We start from the raw sequence: 18,983 nt of genomic DNA on the forward strand, positions 1-18,983 counted from the left end.
CAAACCTCTAGTCCGTAATAAAGTTTGCATTGAATGGAATTGAATTAAACTGAATTCGTATTACTTGAATTACTTTTCATCATTAGTGAAACCCTGGGAGGAAATGCATGCATATTTTAACTCTGTTATCTGCAAAAACAAGCAATATGTTTTCAGTACACAGAACATATTATCAAGGGAAGCCCAGCTTTATTATCCATAGGCAATAATTGATATCTTGACAGTTAAAGCAAAATAGAGTGAAATAATATGTATATATATATGAATGAATGCCTGCTTAGGGCTTCCACACACTTTTGCTTTGTGGATGCTGCAATAAAGATTTTAGTATTTGTTATGTCTATGACACAATTGGCTTTATAATGTTGTAAATCAACTGATTCTCCATGCAGTTACCCATGAGTAGAGATAAAAGGCAAATCCAATTACAAGATGTCAGGTTCGATTTAAACATTGTTTGTCCTTCCCCTTCATTTTTAAATTTTCACCTTCAGTGAAGCAAAGGCTGTAAAGAAAAAATGATGGACATAAAAGCATCCAGCAGTTCTAGCATTTATCTAAGCTGACACAAGAGGGTAAGCAACAAAAAGGAAAAAAAAAACCTCAAACAAAGAAACAAGAGCTTTTTTTGCTCAGACATACACACAAACAGTAAAGTACCTTAGGCAGACTCCCAAGAACATGATTTATGTTTTGTGAGCGCTCCTCATTCCTCTTCACTGTGTCAAATTGCCATATTTTGTGGGGGTATAGTACAACATGCGCTCACACAGTGTGTATTAGCCCCATTTATTACACACACACACCCTCCCCTCACCAAAGAACAAACAAAAAGAGACAGAGAGACAGAGTAGGTGGCTGGGAGACAGGCCAGGCTGTCAGAATATAACACCAAGTAATGACTCACAGAGACAGGACACCATAATACAGCGTTGTGTTGTTTTTTTTATTGTTCTCAGCATATTCATAATTCAACACATGACATACAGTAAACACTAACATAAACATTCTGAATGAAAGAGAAGAGATCATGTGACCCCCATCGGTCAGAGGAGGCTCTCACCTCAAAGACATGCGGCGGCGATGCCAGTTTTTAAAACTCATAATTAAACACACCCGAAAGCCAGATGGATTACCTGCAGCTTTTTGAGGCAACACCCTTTTTGCACACAGCAGGGAGGGGACAAAAAAAAAGGTTTGAAAACTGGATAAACCTGACTGCTTGGCATAGCAGCCATCTTTTCTGACATCACTCTCTGTTTGAAAGCTCAAATGCTCTTTAGTATCATACTGATGTGTTCCAGGTCATAAAGGTAAAGAAAAAGAGAAAGAAATCTGTTATTTGCCTGTCCTCCAATCAAAACAACTGAAAGTCATAAATTATAAATCAGAGGGACCAAATCTTAAGTTATAAAACATAGCTAATTAACATTAGCTGCCATCAAACAACAGCGAACATTAGCATTCATTTGCTCCATGATTCAGAGTTAGCTAGGATGTTCCTGAACGCTAACATCACCATTTCATTGTGTTGTAATTCAAAATGAAAGGTGTTAATCCTTGGTTAATGGTATTGTTAGCTCAAATCAAAATATTTAGCCTCTGCAAAAAGACAATCAACATGCAACCACTCTTTTAACTAACAGCAATGTCAGCTGAGAAGTGGGTGAATGCTAATATTGTCATTTCATACTGTTGTACAATTTCAAAAGAAATGTGTTAATTCCTTCTGACAGCATTGTTGACAAGACACAAAATGTTTGCTAAACCATTTGCTCCAGTTAGAAGACAGCAAGCATTTAACCACTTCCTAGCTTAAGACAGCCTAATATTAGCATCAAAGTAGTAATATAGCCTACTTAGCATGTCCCAAATCACATAGTTCTGTTAGTATACTGTATTACAGTACACTTAGATACAGTACAGAGCACTTAATCACGGTAAATGGATTAACCACCTCTGCTTTCTTCTTCTACTTCTTTTTTAACAGCAAGTTGTAAGCAGATTTTAGGCAATTATGATCAAAAATTGATGCCTACTTTAACTCTCCATTAAATTCATGTAAAATGTATTCAAAATTAACATTATTCTTTTAAGGAAGATAAACCTATCCTGCCGTAAATGCCCTTCATATTATTGAAATGTGCAGCCATTTCTAATAACATATTAGCTAGCTAGTGAATGCTAATATTAGCTCGCCAACAGCATGCTAACAGCGGCTAAAGTATCCACTACCTCACCAATATAGCATTCATTGAGGGTGCAAAGTTTCCATCGTTCCCACACTCAATTCCTGAAAAGTGTTTAGTGTGCCAGTGGTACATTGCTTTTGAGTAAACTTAACAATGTGAATGCTTTTTGTGCACTTCTGCACTCAAAATATTTAGTATTTCGTACAATAGTATTAATTTTGGGATACACTGACTTAGCTGTTAAGTTAGAATTTAATAGCTAAATAAGAATTTAAAACCTTCCAAGCTAAAGGTAATTTTTAGCATTAACATTAGCTAGGAAGTGGTTCAATGCTTACATTGCCACTTTACAGTTTTGTACTGTTTGACAATAAAGGTATGAATTTCTAAGTGACAGTAGGTTAATGTTTGCTAGAAACAACATATTTTATAAAATGTTAGCTATTGTCTAAACAACAGCTTGGGCATGATTTGTCTACTTTCCTGTTGGTATTGTTAGCTAAGAAGTGTAGGAATGCTGGCTCCGCTATTAATACAGCATGTAAGCTAGGCCAGCAATCAGCCACCTCTTTGGTAAAGATACTATTAGAGTGGTAAAAAGTACTATTAGAATTAGAGTGCCCAGTATGTAATGGCTTAGCTTTTAAGTTAGCTTACACCTGTGAAGAAGCAGTAGGCTAATTACCGCTTAGCTAAGTGCCAACTAGCTAAATGTTTGTTAGCAGTTAGCTTAGCTGTTGTCTGACAGTAGCCAATCAGTTAGCTTACTTCACTCATCCAACATATAAAAAAAGAACACATAAATATTATATTTGAGCTTCAAACTATTTGTATGATGTCTGATGCAGCCGTGTGAAAAGTAGATCAAGAAAACATGTTTGACAAACACCTTAGTGGAGATGCTCATCTTTTTGCCTCAAAATGTTGCTGTAACATCCTGGCCTGGAGGATAATATGACTGATCCATGCCCTTTTACTGCTGCAAAGGAAGTGCTGTAGTACCCATGTTAGGGCTAGTTAGGTACAGTCAGCCATAGAAATAGGATGAGTAGATTTACAGTGCTGTAATGAGATATACAATATATTATACACTGGTTCATGAGGGAGGCGTATGCTGTTTAATGTAAGCTGGCTCTATTTCTGTGTCTTGTTCTGTTTTCAAGCTTGCAGCTTCTTGGATAAAGTTTGTGAAATAATGTCTCTGGGTCATAATTTCTCAACACCAGCTCCAGCTTAACGATTTGAACTTTATAGACATCATGAAAAACTGCAGATAAAACATCATTTAAAGCAGCCATTTCTTTTAAAAAGGCAGCTGGTTCAGTCTTCATATAGTAGTGCATTTTCTTTTTAACGTCAGCATTGGACATTTGCCTTTTCTTCAATAGTTAAAGAACTTCCCCCGGAAAGGACCAACCCATCCAAATCCACCTCATAGACTGTATATAAAGAGTGGACATAGCCTCGGAACCTGGCAGGTGAAACCAAAGAAGACAGGCTTTAAACATAGGGGTTTTTTGTTATGGCCAGCAGGGGGAGACTGCTGGAGGTAAAAATCAAATTGTATGTAAATCTGATAATCTAATCCTAGTGTTAGCTTGATATCACATTAGTAAACATTTTCATAGTCAATGTATAGCCTAATTGAAGGGAACTAAATGGAAAAGCTGGAGCTATGTGAGTTGCCACCTGAATAATATTTTGTTTGGTGTTCAGTTTCTCCAAAGACATTGAAGGAGTTTGTATTTTAAATAAGTACATTTAGCATAACAGATTAGTTTTCCAAATCAAGCTAGCTCCTATGCTATCCCCCTTGTAGACCACTACTGTAAAATGTCACCTCTGTTAGGACAGGATTGACGTAATTTGTCGTTTCCCGAATTTCCTGTTTTAGAAGGTTATTTTCATTCACCTTTATTCATAAACAAATTCTGGCCATTGCGTTCATAAAACATCCACATTTAAAACATCAAAGACTAAACAACAAATAAATATATAGAACAGAAAAAAATGTTAGAGGTCTAATCCAGGATTAAAATATGTATAGACCCATTTTAGAAGTAGATACACAAACATAGGCTTGTTTACTTTCATTTGCTTAAGCTAAAGTTGACATAGCTATGCTAGTTGGATATTTAATGTTACTATATAAATTAATGTAGCAACATTAGCTTTAGCAAATATAGGTAAACTTACGTTATCTCCATTAGCTATGTAGCTAACATGGCTACATTAGCTTAAGAATTTGTAGCATAAGGTAATGTAGCCAACGTAGCTTTGTTAGCTTCAGCTACATTGCTATTTTACTTTAATATAATATGGGTTTATAAGATTGGCAAAACTGTACTGTGTATAAAGTCTTAAGCTACATTACTTAAAAGCTTAAATAGCTTCATGATTTTAGCATTAACAACGTTAGCCGTGATAAACGTTTTCATGAAGGAAAGTTTTTTTTCTGTAAGCAGAATTTAAGTTTGCTTTATTCAATGTTTTGTGATCAGGTTTTGCAAGTATCCTGACCCTCGTCTTAACCCTAATGTTATTTTATTTTGAAAACTTTAAGGTTTTTTTCCCCTTCCTGATGGAGGCGGCAACTCACAGTAGTGGTCTGCACGAGGAGGCGTCTGAGAGCAATGGCCGGCAGTCAGACTGTTGTGGAAAATGCCCTTTGTACACTTCAAGTGAACATTTTCAAAACAGAATATTTTCTGCTTCAACATATTCATAATTACACAGTTTCATATTGCTAATATACATGGTTAGGTTTAGGCAAGAACACAACTTTTTAAGGTTTTGGGACAAGAAAAGCTGGTTATTAGGATTTAAAGTAGGGGTATTATGCCTTTTTTCAAGGCTTTACACCATCTCTCTGATACCCACGCAGTAGCTTCACATGGTTTACAGCTCAAAAAACTCCTGTTTCTCACACTGGCGTCCTGAAAAACCCTTATTTTAACCTCCGCCTGAAACACTCCGTTTTCGCTGCTGTCTATTTAACACCCCCCACTCCACGGACCTGCTTTCCTCTGATTGGCCGATTTTCAGGTGGCTGGCCAGCGGCCGGACTCAACATAGATATCTATAACAAAGGCTAGATGTCTCGTCTGCGCTGCCGGCCGTTATTATAGATATCAATGGGACTCAATGTTTTGTGCCCGCCCCTTCCAATGTGGCTGATGTTGTTATGCTACTAGTTGAAAACCAGTCCGACTGAGTAAAATATGGCGAATTTTGATATACATCTGTATGTGTTAGACCCGGAGTCTGACCCTGATAGTTTGGAAAGAGGGGGGAAGAAAACCAGCAGCAGCAAAGGATAGAGCAGGACGTATCTGTTTGTGAAGTGTTTAATTACTGTGTTGCTAAACGGCTAAATGGCTAAAAGGCCTTGTGGGGGCGGTCTGTTCCGCTTTGTCGGCAGTATGGACGAACCAGTCAGGAGATCCTATTGCGATGACCTCATCAGTTCGCTCCATCGAAATCGGGAGAATCTCAGAGAGATTTTCAATGAACCGTTTTCATCAGTTTACACGCTAATTTCAAGATTGCTGCAGCATATGTTTATCTTGCGGTTTGAAAATTTGCATACGTGGAGTATGGACACCCAACATTGTGACTTTATATTTATGTTTTAAAAACCAGAAAAGTATAATACTCCCTCTTTAAGTTCCCTCTTGACTTTCGCAGCCAATCACAACCAGGGGAGGCAGAGCAATATAAGAAATGATCATAACACTAGTGACCCCTTTGCCAACTTCAGTGTCTCTTTCAAATATTGCCTCTTCTGCATTAAAAAAGGGTATGTGTCAACAAATACTTAAAGAGTTGCTTACAAGCCATTAGGTGTCATCCAGCTGCTATGTCAACTCTATATACACAGCTTTTGATTGTTCCCCATCCGCCCAAGACCACCCCCGCCCCCCTTCCCAAAACAACTTTATACAAACCAATAAAACTTCACAACAATTCACCATCAACACAAAGGTCACATAAAGTTCCATCATTATGTCCATCCATGAAAACAAAAAGCTCACAACCCATTTGTTGTTGGCGTTATTACACAGACATTCTCACACCCACGCACACACATATATACACACTCTCTGACACACACTCACATGCACTCAAAAACTTTATGTACACACAAAAAACATTCCCATGGGATGAAGGACAGGTAGCACTTGCAGGCAAGTGCAGGTGTATCTATTGCATCACGGCTCATCACATCCCTCCATTTCCGATCAGACGGATAGTGTCGTCATGGTAACAGTATTGAAGGATCAAACGCAAAGGAGGTGAAGAATCTGTTAGTGTATATGAAGCAGGGTTGGGGTTTTTTGGAGTGTCCAGTGTTCAGTCGTGGATGACGATGGGGCCTCGCATCCTCAAGCTGGGGTGAGGGTGTGGAGGAGCAAGGACGAGCCCCTGAGGTGGGCCCTGGGAGACCCTGCGCAGGGTGATTTGCTCGCAGGGCTGCCGGCAGGCGTGCCTCAGCTGGGAGCGGGACAGCAACCGTCTGGCCCTCCTGCAGGGGGATGGGGTTGGGGGGATGAGACAGGACATAAGTGCAGAAGAACATACAGTACATTGAAACAAAGACAATACTAGGGGAGTCCCCAGGTTACTTAACTCATTAGTAATGGCTAGATACAAATTTTTAACTAGTTTAAAGTTTAAACTTTCAGAAAACAGTAAAAAATGAGCATTACTTATTCAACATTATTATTGTCTTATGGCCTGTCTCACTAGTCTCCTTCTTGCAAAGAGTTTTTTTTTTTTTTTTTTTTGCTCTTTTTTCTGTTAAAGGCCACATATGTTGACCGTGACTTATTTGTAAGTCATGGTCAATGACTGGGGGGTGAATACTATTTATAGGCACTGTATACTCTTGTATGTCTTAATTTGAAATATTAATCTCCCAGAAAACTGTAAAAATGGAAACTTTGACTTCAGAAATTATCCATTGCAAGTCAAATTAATCTGTTTGTTTCCCCACACTTATACAGTTGGCTTTAAATGTCAACCTTATTTTTTATCTGTATATTTTCATTGCCCTAATCTGGAATTTATTGCCCCTTTTTACATATATTTGCCACTTCTTATCCATTTCTGCTGCTTTCAGCCCATTTTTACCACATCTTTTAGCCACTTTTGCCCATTTTTGCCCATTTTTCCCGGTTTTTCCCCTTTTTCATCAGTTTTAGCCACTTTTATCAAGCTTTTATTTATTTTTTATTTTTTTGCAATTTCCCCCCCTTTTTTTGGCCACTTTTTGTCCATTGCCCATCAGCTGCCTTTTGCCATTAAGTGCCACTTTCCCCAATGTTCCCACCTTTTTACAGCTTTTTTGCACATTTTAGTCACTTTTTAGTCACTTTTTACTCATTTTTACCACTTTTTGATCACCTGAAACTCAATTTTTTTGTGATTTTGAACACATTTTTGCCACTTTTCACCAAGTTTTGTCTATTGTATACCTATTTTGCCCCTTTTCACAATTCTTTTCCACTTTTTTTGGTGCCTTTTGACCATTTTTGTCACCTTTCACTTACATTTATTGCCACTTGAACCCATTTTTGCCACTTTTCACCATTTAGATTGTGGCTCTTACAAAGGCATTTTTCAACAATTTGGCTCTTTGGTTGCACAGGGTTGAGTAACACTGCTATACACGGTCCAAGCAGTTTTCTTATTCTCCATTGCCCCTCCCATGAGACAGGACCCCAGTAAGCTTTCCCCTTTTTCTCCCCTTGTGGGCAGTCTTGGCTAAGTTAGCAGACTGGTTGCAGTAACATTACATCGGCCAGAGGCATAAGGATGAGACATTAAATTTGTAATTTCTCTCTCAACAGGAAGGCAAAAACTAATGATCCTATTAAAGCTGACTCTTTGCATGAAAAGTGCATGTTTCACTGACGAGACTCAAGCTGTTAATTAAAGCTTCAAGCTTCATAATACAAGATTAAATGTGTCTGACACTTAAACAACACAGCTGGACATTAATTTGAAGCTTCACAATGTCCTCTTCAGGTTTTAGGAAGTTACAGCAGCTATAGCCTTTAGGGAGTGTTTGTCATAATAAATTATTTACACATAGCTGAACACAGGCTTGATGCCCTCACTGCCACAACACACATCTCATTACTGCAGCCACCTATGGGCTCCTCTCATTAAGTGTGCATGCTGCAGTGTGGCAGCAGCCTGCAGTAAGAGGAGGTGAAGCTATAGCTTTGGGTTTTTGGCTTTATGAGATGGGTTTTTTTGTCTGATTTACTTGTGAATCACTTTTTTATTGTAAAGATATGGTCAAACTTAAACTCCAACTTTTGATTGTGCTTTTACTTTCTATTAAGAAAACTGTTGTGTTGTGCTTCTAGTAAATGAAGCATTCAGAATGTACAGGTAAGAAAGCCATTTAAAGAAGAAAGTACTGTTTATGGGAAAGTAGCTGGGGATCTTTCCTGCAAACTGCAATTACAAAGAACCATATTAGTTTCTTCATTTAGGAGAAAAGCAGAGCTCAACATTCCCACAGTAGATTCACTTAAACATATCTCAGTGATGAGGCAGAGTAGAGGCGATGCTCTGGCTCATTTAAAAGGGCTTGTTGGTGAGGTTCAGACTGCAGCGAGCTTTATTCTGTGGCAGGAAGTATCTTTAACAGCCCGCAGCAACCGAAGGCAGTGAACCAATGACCGAGGGGCACACTCACAAATGTTGGACACGGCACTAATGGAATTCACTCAGAGACGAATGCGAAAAAACATAACCACAATGAATGGCTGATTGTTCTCAGCTCCCTGAAGGCGGTGCAGAAAAACACTGAGATTTAATGCAAAGTCAAGCCTTCATGACATGCTCCCTTTTTCTTTTTCAGCAGCCATTGATGTTTTTTCTTAATGTGAAGAGAAAAAAAGCACTCCAGTCTTTCTTTAGATCCCTACTGGTGATAAAATCGTCTCTCATGACGACCCTGTGAACATTATGTGACCGAGCAAATACAGTACTCAGTGGCGCACGCCTATCTCTACAGCACAAAAAGCCCTGATATAGATTATTACTCCACATGACGCACTTATTGAGGCAGAATGTAAACCGGAGCAGAGCTGAGCAGATTTGGCTCTGGTTGCACATTATCTAAAGCTCTGCTGTTTGTCTGTTCAGCTTGCCGTAGTGAGGTGCAGAGCAAACATGCTAATCCACACTCAAACATATCACACTGCCTCTTAACATTTCTGTCACTTTCTCTTGTTCTGTTTCCTAATTTCTGGTGCTTTTATTCATGTCCAATTCTTTCTGTTAAGTAGTGGGAGTATGAATCTGACCCTATACTTACATCAGAGTACTTCATATGTGTCATAACATGTATGCTGCAATTTCCTGGGACCAAATTGCACTTGCTTTTATCAGAAACCAATGAAAACCATTAGTCCACTACCTTAATGCACTTCTCTTTCCTATATAAAACTTGCTCTCTCTATAGCATATTGTTGCCATTGTAGACTTGACATGGGTTTGGCATGTCATATTGTTGCTGTGGAAACGCTGGATGTTAAGTCAAAGAACGCTACATAAATTAACTTGAACTGCTACTTAGAGCATCCTATGCTGCATACATGCTGTGTTGCTTAATACATAATCCTGTACCCCCACCCCCTGACCCCATGAAATGGGGCACCTTAAGACATTTCCAATTTGAAGAGAAGGGCTTTAGTAAGAGAGGTGACCAAGAACCCGATGGTCACTCTGGGGGTCGTGGCCTTTCATGTGTCTAGCCTTTTTGTCTAGCCACACTTTGAAAGTCCTAGCATGGTACTACAGAGTCCAAAATTACTGGCCCAACAGTTAAGTTCAGTGGGCCAGCATACCACACCAGCTTTACAAGTAAAGACTAATTCCATTTCAAGGAGAGGGGTGACTTCCATGAGCCCCACTGTAGGCTGAGCACCAGAAAGTTTTCCCCTTTTCACTCAACTGAGACGCCATCTGTTTCAGAAAGGAAGTGCCATGATTTGCAGGTATAAAATATTTCCAGTTTTAGATTGAAAAAGAAAAAAAAAATTTATTCATAAACAAAGTCTAGCAGTTATATCCATGAAATAACCACATTGCAAACATTTCAGGTTAAACAAAATTTAAAAGTAAAAAGGATCTAACCTAGGATTAAATTGTGTATAAACCTGTTTTAGAAGTAGTTAAAGCATTGGTTCCCAATCTTTTTTCTATTGAGTCCCCCATTCACATATCTAAAAAGAGCTGCCCCCCCAAGGACCCACAAGGAAAAAGTGGCATATTTCTGTCAAAAATACACATTAATCTAAATAGTTTTTATCGTTTAAAGCCCAACACAATCGCCCAAACCACAAGTATTATTAGCAAAAGACCTTGGTATGAACCATTCATATGGATTTTATCAGGATATTGGGTAGTCTAGGTGAACATAATTTAACAACATCAGGGCAGACATGCCATCACAACCCCCCTGAAATCTGGCATATCTAAAACCCCTCTGTTTCAGCTCTTCTCAGAACAAACCGTTTCTGTGTCTGTGACTTTAAATGTTAATGAGCTGTCTGACTCCACCCCTGACCACATCCCTCTCAGGAAATAAATGTGGCACTCCTGATGTTACAATGTTACAGACACTTTTATCCAAAGTTTAGGACCTGACCGGGATCTGAACCATCAATCTCCCAGACCACAGCCTGCATCTCAGCTGGAAGCTGAGAGGAAGACCAGTAGAGGAGGGTGGAACTTTCCACCAAGTGGGGAGGGCCAACCAAATCTGGGGGCGGGTGCTCACTCCCCACGTGAGGCCATGGGGGTAAAAATTGAGAATGGCTTGTTTCAGCACACATTTTCTAAAAGGTGGAGAAAGAGAGGGTGGAAGGGAATGGATTTTTCTGGTACTTGAGGGGATTGTGGACAGGCCAGGGGCACATTTTTTATGTGTATGTAATATGTCCCCTTTAATGGAATAATCTGATTTTATTTTGAAAGTTTTAGCATCTGGTCCTAATCTGACAGAGACAGTGTCTCAGATGAACAGTGAATCATCAGAGTACGGTCTGCAGCCAGAACCATCTCAAAATTATTAAAAACAATGTTGGGGATTTCAATAATAGGCCTTTCAGACCGGCAGGGCTCCGTGCCAGTTCCGGCTCTTGAATCTAAATTTGAACTGGCCAGCACGTTCAAACCAGGAAAAAAAAAAAGAAAAAAAAAAGTTGGTTCTCAGCTGGAACCAAAAACAGTTGGTTCTTTCTTGGGAACCATGATATCATCAGTGGGCATATCACATTCTAGGTTATGAAGATGGGAAGAAAAAAAAGAAAAAGTGGTTTGCTGGGGAGACAAAATGTTTAGTTGTGATCTGGGCATTGACAGAATTCCAGGTGAAGCTGGAGAGTAGTACAAGGAAGAGCACGTTATATGCCGAACTTGGAAGAGACGGCAAAGGCTGAGTTCACCTGAACACCAGACCAAATCATTGATTTACTCAAGAAACTGAAGAAGGAATACTGGGACTGCATGAAAGACTTGGGCAAAAGTGGAGCAGGACGTGATAATACATGTCCATCATGTCCCCCCACTTTGGTTCTGCTTAACTGGTGTGAACACGGGCTAGTTCGCCTGAAAGCACCAAGGTTCTGAGTCTCCAGAATGGAACCAGTGCCAGAACCAGAACCAGAACCTTGTCTGTCTGAAAACACCCTAACTGACTGGTAATTCTGGTGCTGACTACCAAGGGACCTTTAGCCTGTAAATTGCACATATGCCTTGTTTGGTGCATGTCGTCTCTGATTTCTCCCCATGTTTCCTGTCTCTCTTTAGCTGTCCTTCCCGATAAAGGCAAAGCCCAGATAATAATCTGAATGCCTTTTGAGTAGCTTGCAGCACAAACCAGGAAGGTCACTTTTAACCGCTTTTCTCCCTCATAGCATGAATTCCTCAGTCATACAAAAAAAGGTGATAAAATTTTTAGTCAAATCATGGAGCACAGTTTTTATTAAAGGGGGCCTCAATTTCAAACAAAAAGTAAGCAGTAGAGGTCATCTTTTGTTATTTTTATTGGAATATAAATACTGTGTGTTGAACACTGAGGAATATAAGGAACTGCATAACCTCTATAATCTTAATCCTTAAGGTGACGAATTACCATAGGTTGCTATTAGTACAAAATTAGGCCCAGACAGTATTAAATGTGCTACTCTGAAAGTTTGATCAGTTTTCTTGTCGGTTTGTGACAGTAGATGCCACTCTCAGCAACATACATTAAAAATACAATTTCCGATCTCTTTCTGATTCTGCCTCTATTTGTCTCTCTTTCTTCCTTGAACAAGTAGAATTGATTTTCCACTCCTCTCTGCTCTGTGACACGTCTTCATCAGGATGAGAGAGAGAGAGAGAAAAGAAGTGCAATAAAGAGGAGAAAATGAAACTTGGTATCATCTCTCATTAGCAGCCTTTCAGAGCAAATCTATTAATGTCTTTTGTTCAGAACATCATTAAATTTCTCCACCAGGACCGGCAGTATTAAGTAACAGAGTTCAGTATTCAGTGTGATTCAGTCGCATTTAAACACACAAACGCAGCTATGCTGATGGTGGTTGTAAGTGACTGATCCATACGGGTGCAGCCATGGTTAATGTTGTAATGATATTTCCACTCGAGGCCCGGCGGTGCCTGGCTCCTCGCGGGTCCATCTACACCAGTTAGCAGCTCTAATTTTAGCCCCAATGATCAGAGGGCGGCTGTGACGGCTGGGTGCCATGGCTCATTTAGACATGAGCTTAATGGAAGAACATCTTTCTCTCTCACATACAGACACGCAAACAGTAACTCATTACATGCGAATAAGTGTTTGAAAGCATGTGTATTTATGAATTTTTGTTGTTTATTTAAAAGTGGAATTAAATTAGATCTAAAAATGAGTAAAGAAAAAAGACCAGGAGTGTTTGACAGAGCTGTCTCGGTTTTGATTGAATAAAGGCCTAGTGATTAAAAATGTCTCTTTTTAAAGGCAAGGATGACAGGGGTGTTATTCATCCTGAGGAGAACATTCATCCATCCATCCATTGTCTATACCACTTATACCGTTGGGGGTCGGGATGAAGGGAAAACAGGCTTTATTCATCAAGGCATACATGGACATTAAATTCTAAAATTCATGAATTGAGGTGTTTTCAGTACTATGCAGAACATTTAGGCATATTCTGGCCAAAAAAATAGCTGATGTAAGGCCTTAATGGCAAGCATGATGAACGAATATTGACACAACCCAGTCATGATCTGGATGTCCTTGCATATTACCAGGTGCATGGGAAAATAATGTATTGAAAAAAATAACAAAGTCCACAACTTCAGGGATCAGTAAGGGGTGGATGTAGTGTGTTAGCATGGCCTAAGGTACTGTCCAGGCGGGTAGGAGGGTTGCCATGAACCCATTGTCGTGCTGTGGCTGTCCCAAGGGCCCAGAAACAGCCAGGAGAGGTCTGGCTGCAGACCGTACATCTCTGATGGCCTTTCCCACTGACTGTTGATCTGAGAGGCCATCTCTTTCAGAAGGGCAATACACGCTAAAACTTTCTAAATTCAGTCTAGGGTTAGGGTCAAGGTAACAGTTAGGATACCAAAAGTTAAAATTGAAAAACCTGATGTTTAATAAAGCTGAGTAAACAGTCTGCTTTCAGAAAAAAAAGCTTGTTTGCCATGAAACGCTAAAATGCAGCAAACATAGCTCATATAGCTCCATTAGCTCTAAAAGCTATGTAGATAATGTAGCTATGTAGCTCATGTAGATAAGGTAGCTAATGCAAAAGCTAAGCTCACAAAGCCACTATTTAAGCTACGTGGGTATGTTCTCTAGGTAGCTGTGTTAGCTTTAGCTATATTTGCTAAAGCTCATGCTCTAAAACTAACTTGCCGTAATCCTTAGGACTCTTCATCCCTAAAAACGATGCACATGACTGTACATAGATCAGAGACTGGCAACTTTGGTTACTAAGAGGGCCACATAACTGTTATTCTCACTAGCAGAGGGTCAAATTGTTACAAACTGTGGAATACTCTCAGGGCCAGATCTACTAAGATCCTAATTTGCGTGTACTGATTTGCGTGCGCAATCTAGAATTTTGCAGTTGGGGTTGGACCGCGGTTTGCGGGTGATTTACTAAGAGTGAATACGCACATGACAAGAGGTGCAAACATGTTGGAGACACGCCTATTTAAATGAGAGTTCTGCGTGTTTCATGGTTTGCAGCATGAGAGCTGAACACGCAAAATGGAATTCAACCTTACAGAATTAGAGGAGTTGATGGATGAAGCCAACATACACTTAAATGAGCGACAGCAAAGAAGCCCTCGGGGAGTCGGGGAGAAGAAAAAGAGTTTTTCCTGTTGGATTATGCTTCCTGGATTTGGGTGAAATCGTTTTGTTTTTGTATTTTTTTACCTGGTATACCACTAATTAGCGGTTGATCGCATAGTTTTTGTTTTTTGGGGGTTTTGCTGTGTGGATCTATTGTGGTTTTTTTCTGAGGAGATTGCAATTAGTTTGCACACGTTTTTATACACGCAAACCTTTAGTAGATCTGGCCCTCAGTCTAATAATCATGGTTTGTTTAATGTAGCAAAACTAACAAATACATAGCTTTAGTCATGCAAATGCAAATAGTACTGCTCAGTTTAATCAGCTTGACCCCGAATTCAAGCAAGTATAAACTGGTTTTATAGTGCAATAAACATACAAGTTCATTCTTATTTTTCACTTGCATTATATCTAGTTTTGAGACAAATCAAGCAAAAAGTGTTAGTTCAGGCAGGCCACAGAATTAAGCGCTGCTTTGTAATTGAGATCAGCTGATCTCATGCAAGCCCTCATCAGCTGACGGCCAGCTGATTCTCTCTGGGCATGCTATTGGCTAATCACACTCATACTGCCATATTTAAACCACTTTAGCCTGGCTATGATTTGCTGCGCCCTCTGCAAGCCACTTTTTGCAACCCTCCTCCACCCCAGCTCCTCCTTTATTCTGCTTCTGGGTTAATCGGTTAATCATCTGTTTTTATTTATGCCTGCTCTGCTCTGGGGTTTTTGCTGCTTCTCCACTTGCCTCAGGCTTTCCTTGTAGGCACAGGAAAGGCAGGAACATGTGCTTGATCCCAGAGCAGCCACACCAAATTTAGATAACAGAAAAAAGTGCAATTAATAACTGCTGATAAAGAGAATATTTATAATCCCAAATCATGAGTGGTTCTTGACTAAGTTGTCCTGACTGATACGCATTTGATAATGCATTCAAAAGATTTTCATGATGGTTAAAACCAATTATACCACTAATTTTACTAACAATACCAGTGATCAAATATTATTATACATGGCAGACTGTTTTCCTCATTTTTACAATTCCCTGATATTTGAAATGAACTTGAGGGCCACAGTGAGTGAGGGGAAGGGCAGCATGTGTACATAGATGAAATGATGTTTGCAGAGGTCAGAGAGCATATACAGTGTTGAAATTTGATCTTTTTTTTGTTTGCTTTTTCTTTGAGGATAAATCAAATTCAATCTTAACCCAGGCTGTCAAACTGGTTCTTTTACATTTCTGATCTGTTTTTGTGTTTAGATGAAGAAGAGAAAGGTTCTTCACATTATTTTTAAATCTCAAACCAAGACATTTTTGCACCCCTAATGCTATTTTAATGGCATGTTTCTAAAAGCTGTCACTCTAGTCTAAATGACTGTGCTAATTCAAGCACAAATGTACTGAGCTGAATCTATGTACTGTATGCACGACAAGCTGTCTGAGGTCAGCGCTAAATGAAAACAACTATCTTCCTCTCATCTGCTGTTGCCGGCAACACTTGCCTTCACTTCACACACACACAGGCAGCCATTCAGAGGTTAGGAAAGGGTCACCTTTGCTTACCTGGTCTCCCGGGTGACGAGGAAGAAGCTGTCATCAGGGGCATCGATCCAGTTAGGGCGTCTCTTACGGATCATGACTCCTCCTCGGGTGTTTCCACTGCTGCTGTTACGGCCGTTATGCTAAAGAATGGGAATTGATTGTGATTTCATTGTAAACCTATGATTGAATTAACCAGATTGTTAAAAAAATGAGTATAATACACCTACCAGGAGGGGTCCACCTGTTGTTCCTGGGTTCTCTGCAAACAGATTTGTAATTGTGCGTGAGACATTCTTTCATGTTAATACAGTTGGTTTTTCTAGTGACAAGTGGTGGGAGAACTTACCATTAAATCACAAAAATATTGTTTGGATAAGAAATGGAAGAACTAGTTTTCAACTCCAGGTTAATTTGATTTTTTTAAAGAAAAACTATGCCAAAAAATATGGGATGTCAACACTATTTGGTCTCCAGGCTTCATTCGCAATACAAGTGTTATCTAAAAGTAAGATGGGACACATTGCCCAATTTCTAGGGGGTTGATGCAATGCAATAAAAATAATTTCAGCTTCCAGGGAAGATTAGATTAAACAAGAGCAGAATTATTGAAAAACATTAAATAACTTTTGATTTTGTTCCCTTTAAAGTTATGTGTATATGCAGGTTTACCTGAGCGCCTATCAGACTCAGCCCTGCTGTGGTGATGGTAACTGCGTTTTCCCAGCATGCCGTGGGGGCCATGTGGGAGAGAGGAAAGGAGGCGTCTGGGTGGAGGCGTCTGCAGGCCCGGGGTACGGTGTGAGCGAGGAGCGTGGGCCGCCGGACGAGATTCTGGAAGAGACACCACACTGGAGCTGCATCAAGAGGCTCCTACGGACCACCTGAGTCTGACTGTGGCTACATTTGATGCACAGACTGATTTGAATGTGTTGATTTACCTAAAAACTGCAGAACACTGGTCAGAGTGCTCCTTTGGGCCGCTCTGGTTTTGGGTAGGCGAGTCCCCTGACCTTCCGACACCCTTAACATGTCTAAACCAAACACACATATATTTTACAAAGCAGTGTTATATCTTTCTCTGTTCACAAAACGTACGTTTCCACCTAAAATACCCTGAACTTTCAATCTTTCTGCAAATTCAGGAGTTCCTCAAGGCCACTGGTTCCACCAAAACTGTCAGGGTTTTGTAGTCCCAGGCGAATTTAAGGACTAAAAAGATTATCCTACCTGCTATTATACAGACTTTGTTTTAAAGTTCCCAGAACTATTAAACCAAGGTCTACCTCTGAATGTATAAAGGTTCCTCTAGACCATTGTATGTTTTTCCCACAAAAGTAATAGTTTTGTGATAACAGAGTTCACTTTAAAAGGATTCTTCCTGTCCTTAGTTAGTCAGGTTTTCAAGGACCCAGAACCTTTAATCTGAGGATCTACCTCTTGATGAATTAGAGGTTCCTTAATGCCAAGGACACGTTTAAAGATGTTGAAAGTTCCAACACGTTGCTATTGTCATGTTTCCACTAAAACTATTGTTCTATTGTTCTAAAACTATGGCTCACTTCCAAAGTGATTTAAGAGTTCCTCAAGTCCCCAGTTTTGTGGATTTCTATAAAAAAAAACAGGAACTTTTGGTCCCAAAGTCTGCATTTAAGGGTTTTAAAGGCTTCTTTGGGCTTTTGCCGTCTGTGTTTCTACCAGAGTGCCAGTGTTTGCAGTCCAAAGAGCATCTTTTAAGGGTACCTCCAGTTCTGACTGTTTCATTCAGCAGTGTCCAGAACTTTAAGTACCTGGGTCTACCTTTTATTGGACCAAAGGGTTCTTTCAGGCCATTTCTGAGTATGTTTTCACTACAGCACCACAGGCTACTGTTCTACTTTAAATGATTAAAAGTATTGTTTTGTTGTAGCAGTTGCTACTTTAAAAGAGATTACAGGCCTTTGATGGTCTGGGTTATAATCAGAATACCAAGAACTTTTAGTCCAAGGTGTTACTTTGCAATTGGATAAAAAGTTTTTCATTGTAAGTATCAGGGGGTTGAACTCCAAAAGTTTTGTTTTTAAGTGAGTAAAAGGGGTGTCTCCTGCCCATAACTGCCCAAGTTTTGGTCAAAAGCAGCTAGTGCTTTTAGAACCAGGAACTCCATATGGAACTTTAAGGTTTGTCCACAGTATGTTGTTCCTTTAGTAACAGAATTTTTAAGTACCAGCTGATATGTTAAAATGGAGTGAAGGATTCCTCTTGTATTTTGTGGCCTAGATTTCAAACAGAAGCACAGAGAAGACTAGTTCCAGAAGTATCCAGAACTTTTAGTCCTAGGTGCTACTTGACAAGGGGATAGAAAGTTTAAGTATCAGGGGGTTGTACTAAAAAGGGTTTATTTTTAAGGGAGTTAAAAGTGGTTTCTCCTGCCCATTATTGCCCAGGTTTATGTCAAGAGAGTTTCTGTCAAGAGTACCCAGTGCTTTTATTTTCCAGGAACTACTTATGGGACTAAAAGTTCCATCCAGAGTACTTTGTCCTTTTAGTACCATAATTTTCTAGTACTAGCTGATACTTGATAAGGGGCTGGCATTTTGTGGTCTGGGTTTCAAACAGAAGCACTGAGAAGTTGTAGTCCCAGGCGCTACCGTAAAGGATTAAAAGGTCCCTCTAGTGCCATTTTTGTAAATTTCCACCAAAAGTACCAGGGTTTTGTAGGCCAGGGGCTACTGTTTGAGGGATTGCAAGGATACCCTTGTCCACTTAAGATTCTGTTCAAAGTACCTGGAACCTTTGGTCAGAGGAGTTAGTTTCAAAAGGATTTAAGCAATACTTAAAGAACTGTTATCCGGTCAAGCTATTTTTGAACAGCGTTAGAGGGTTCCTATGAAAGGTACCTAGA

General features: G+C 39.7%; 1 protein-coding gene across 1 annotated transcript; it reads right to left on the minus strand.

Annotated features, from left to right (window-relative positions):
• Positions 1 to 6,345: 6,345 nt before the first annotated feature.
• On the minus strand, positions 6,346 to 17,132 carry LOC121528087 (metastasis-associated protein MTA1-like). Its single transcript, XM_041815241.1, has 5 exons — positions 17,041 to 17,132; positions 16,772 to 16,933; positions 16,330 to 16,361; positions 16,124 to 16,242; positions 6,346 to 6,717 (listed from the first exon to the last, which is right to left on the minus strand). Exons 1-5 carry the CDS (start codon positions 17,129 to 17,131, stop codon positions 6,546 to 6,548), a joined length of 576 nt encoding a protein of 191 aa, XP_041671175.1. The 5' UTR covers position 17,132; the 3' UTR covers positions 6,346 to 6,545.
• Between the last annotated feature and the right edge of the window lie 1,851 nt (positions 17,133 to 18,983).

The sequence above is a fragment of the Cheilinus undulatus genome, linkage group 20 (genome assembly GCF_018320785.1).
Source record: "Cheilinus undulatus linkage group 20, ASM1832078v1, whole genome shotgun sequence".
NCBI lineage: Eukaryota > Metazoa > Chordata > Actinopteri > Labriformes > Labridae > Cheilinus > Cheilinus undulatus.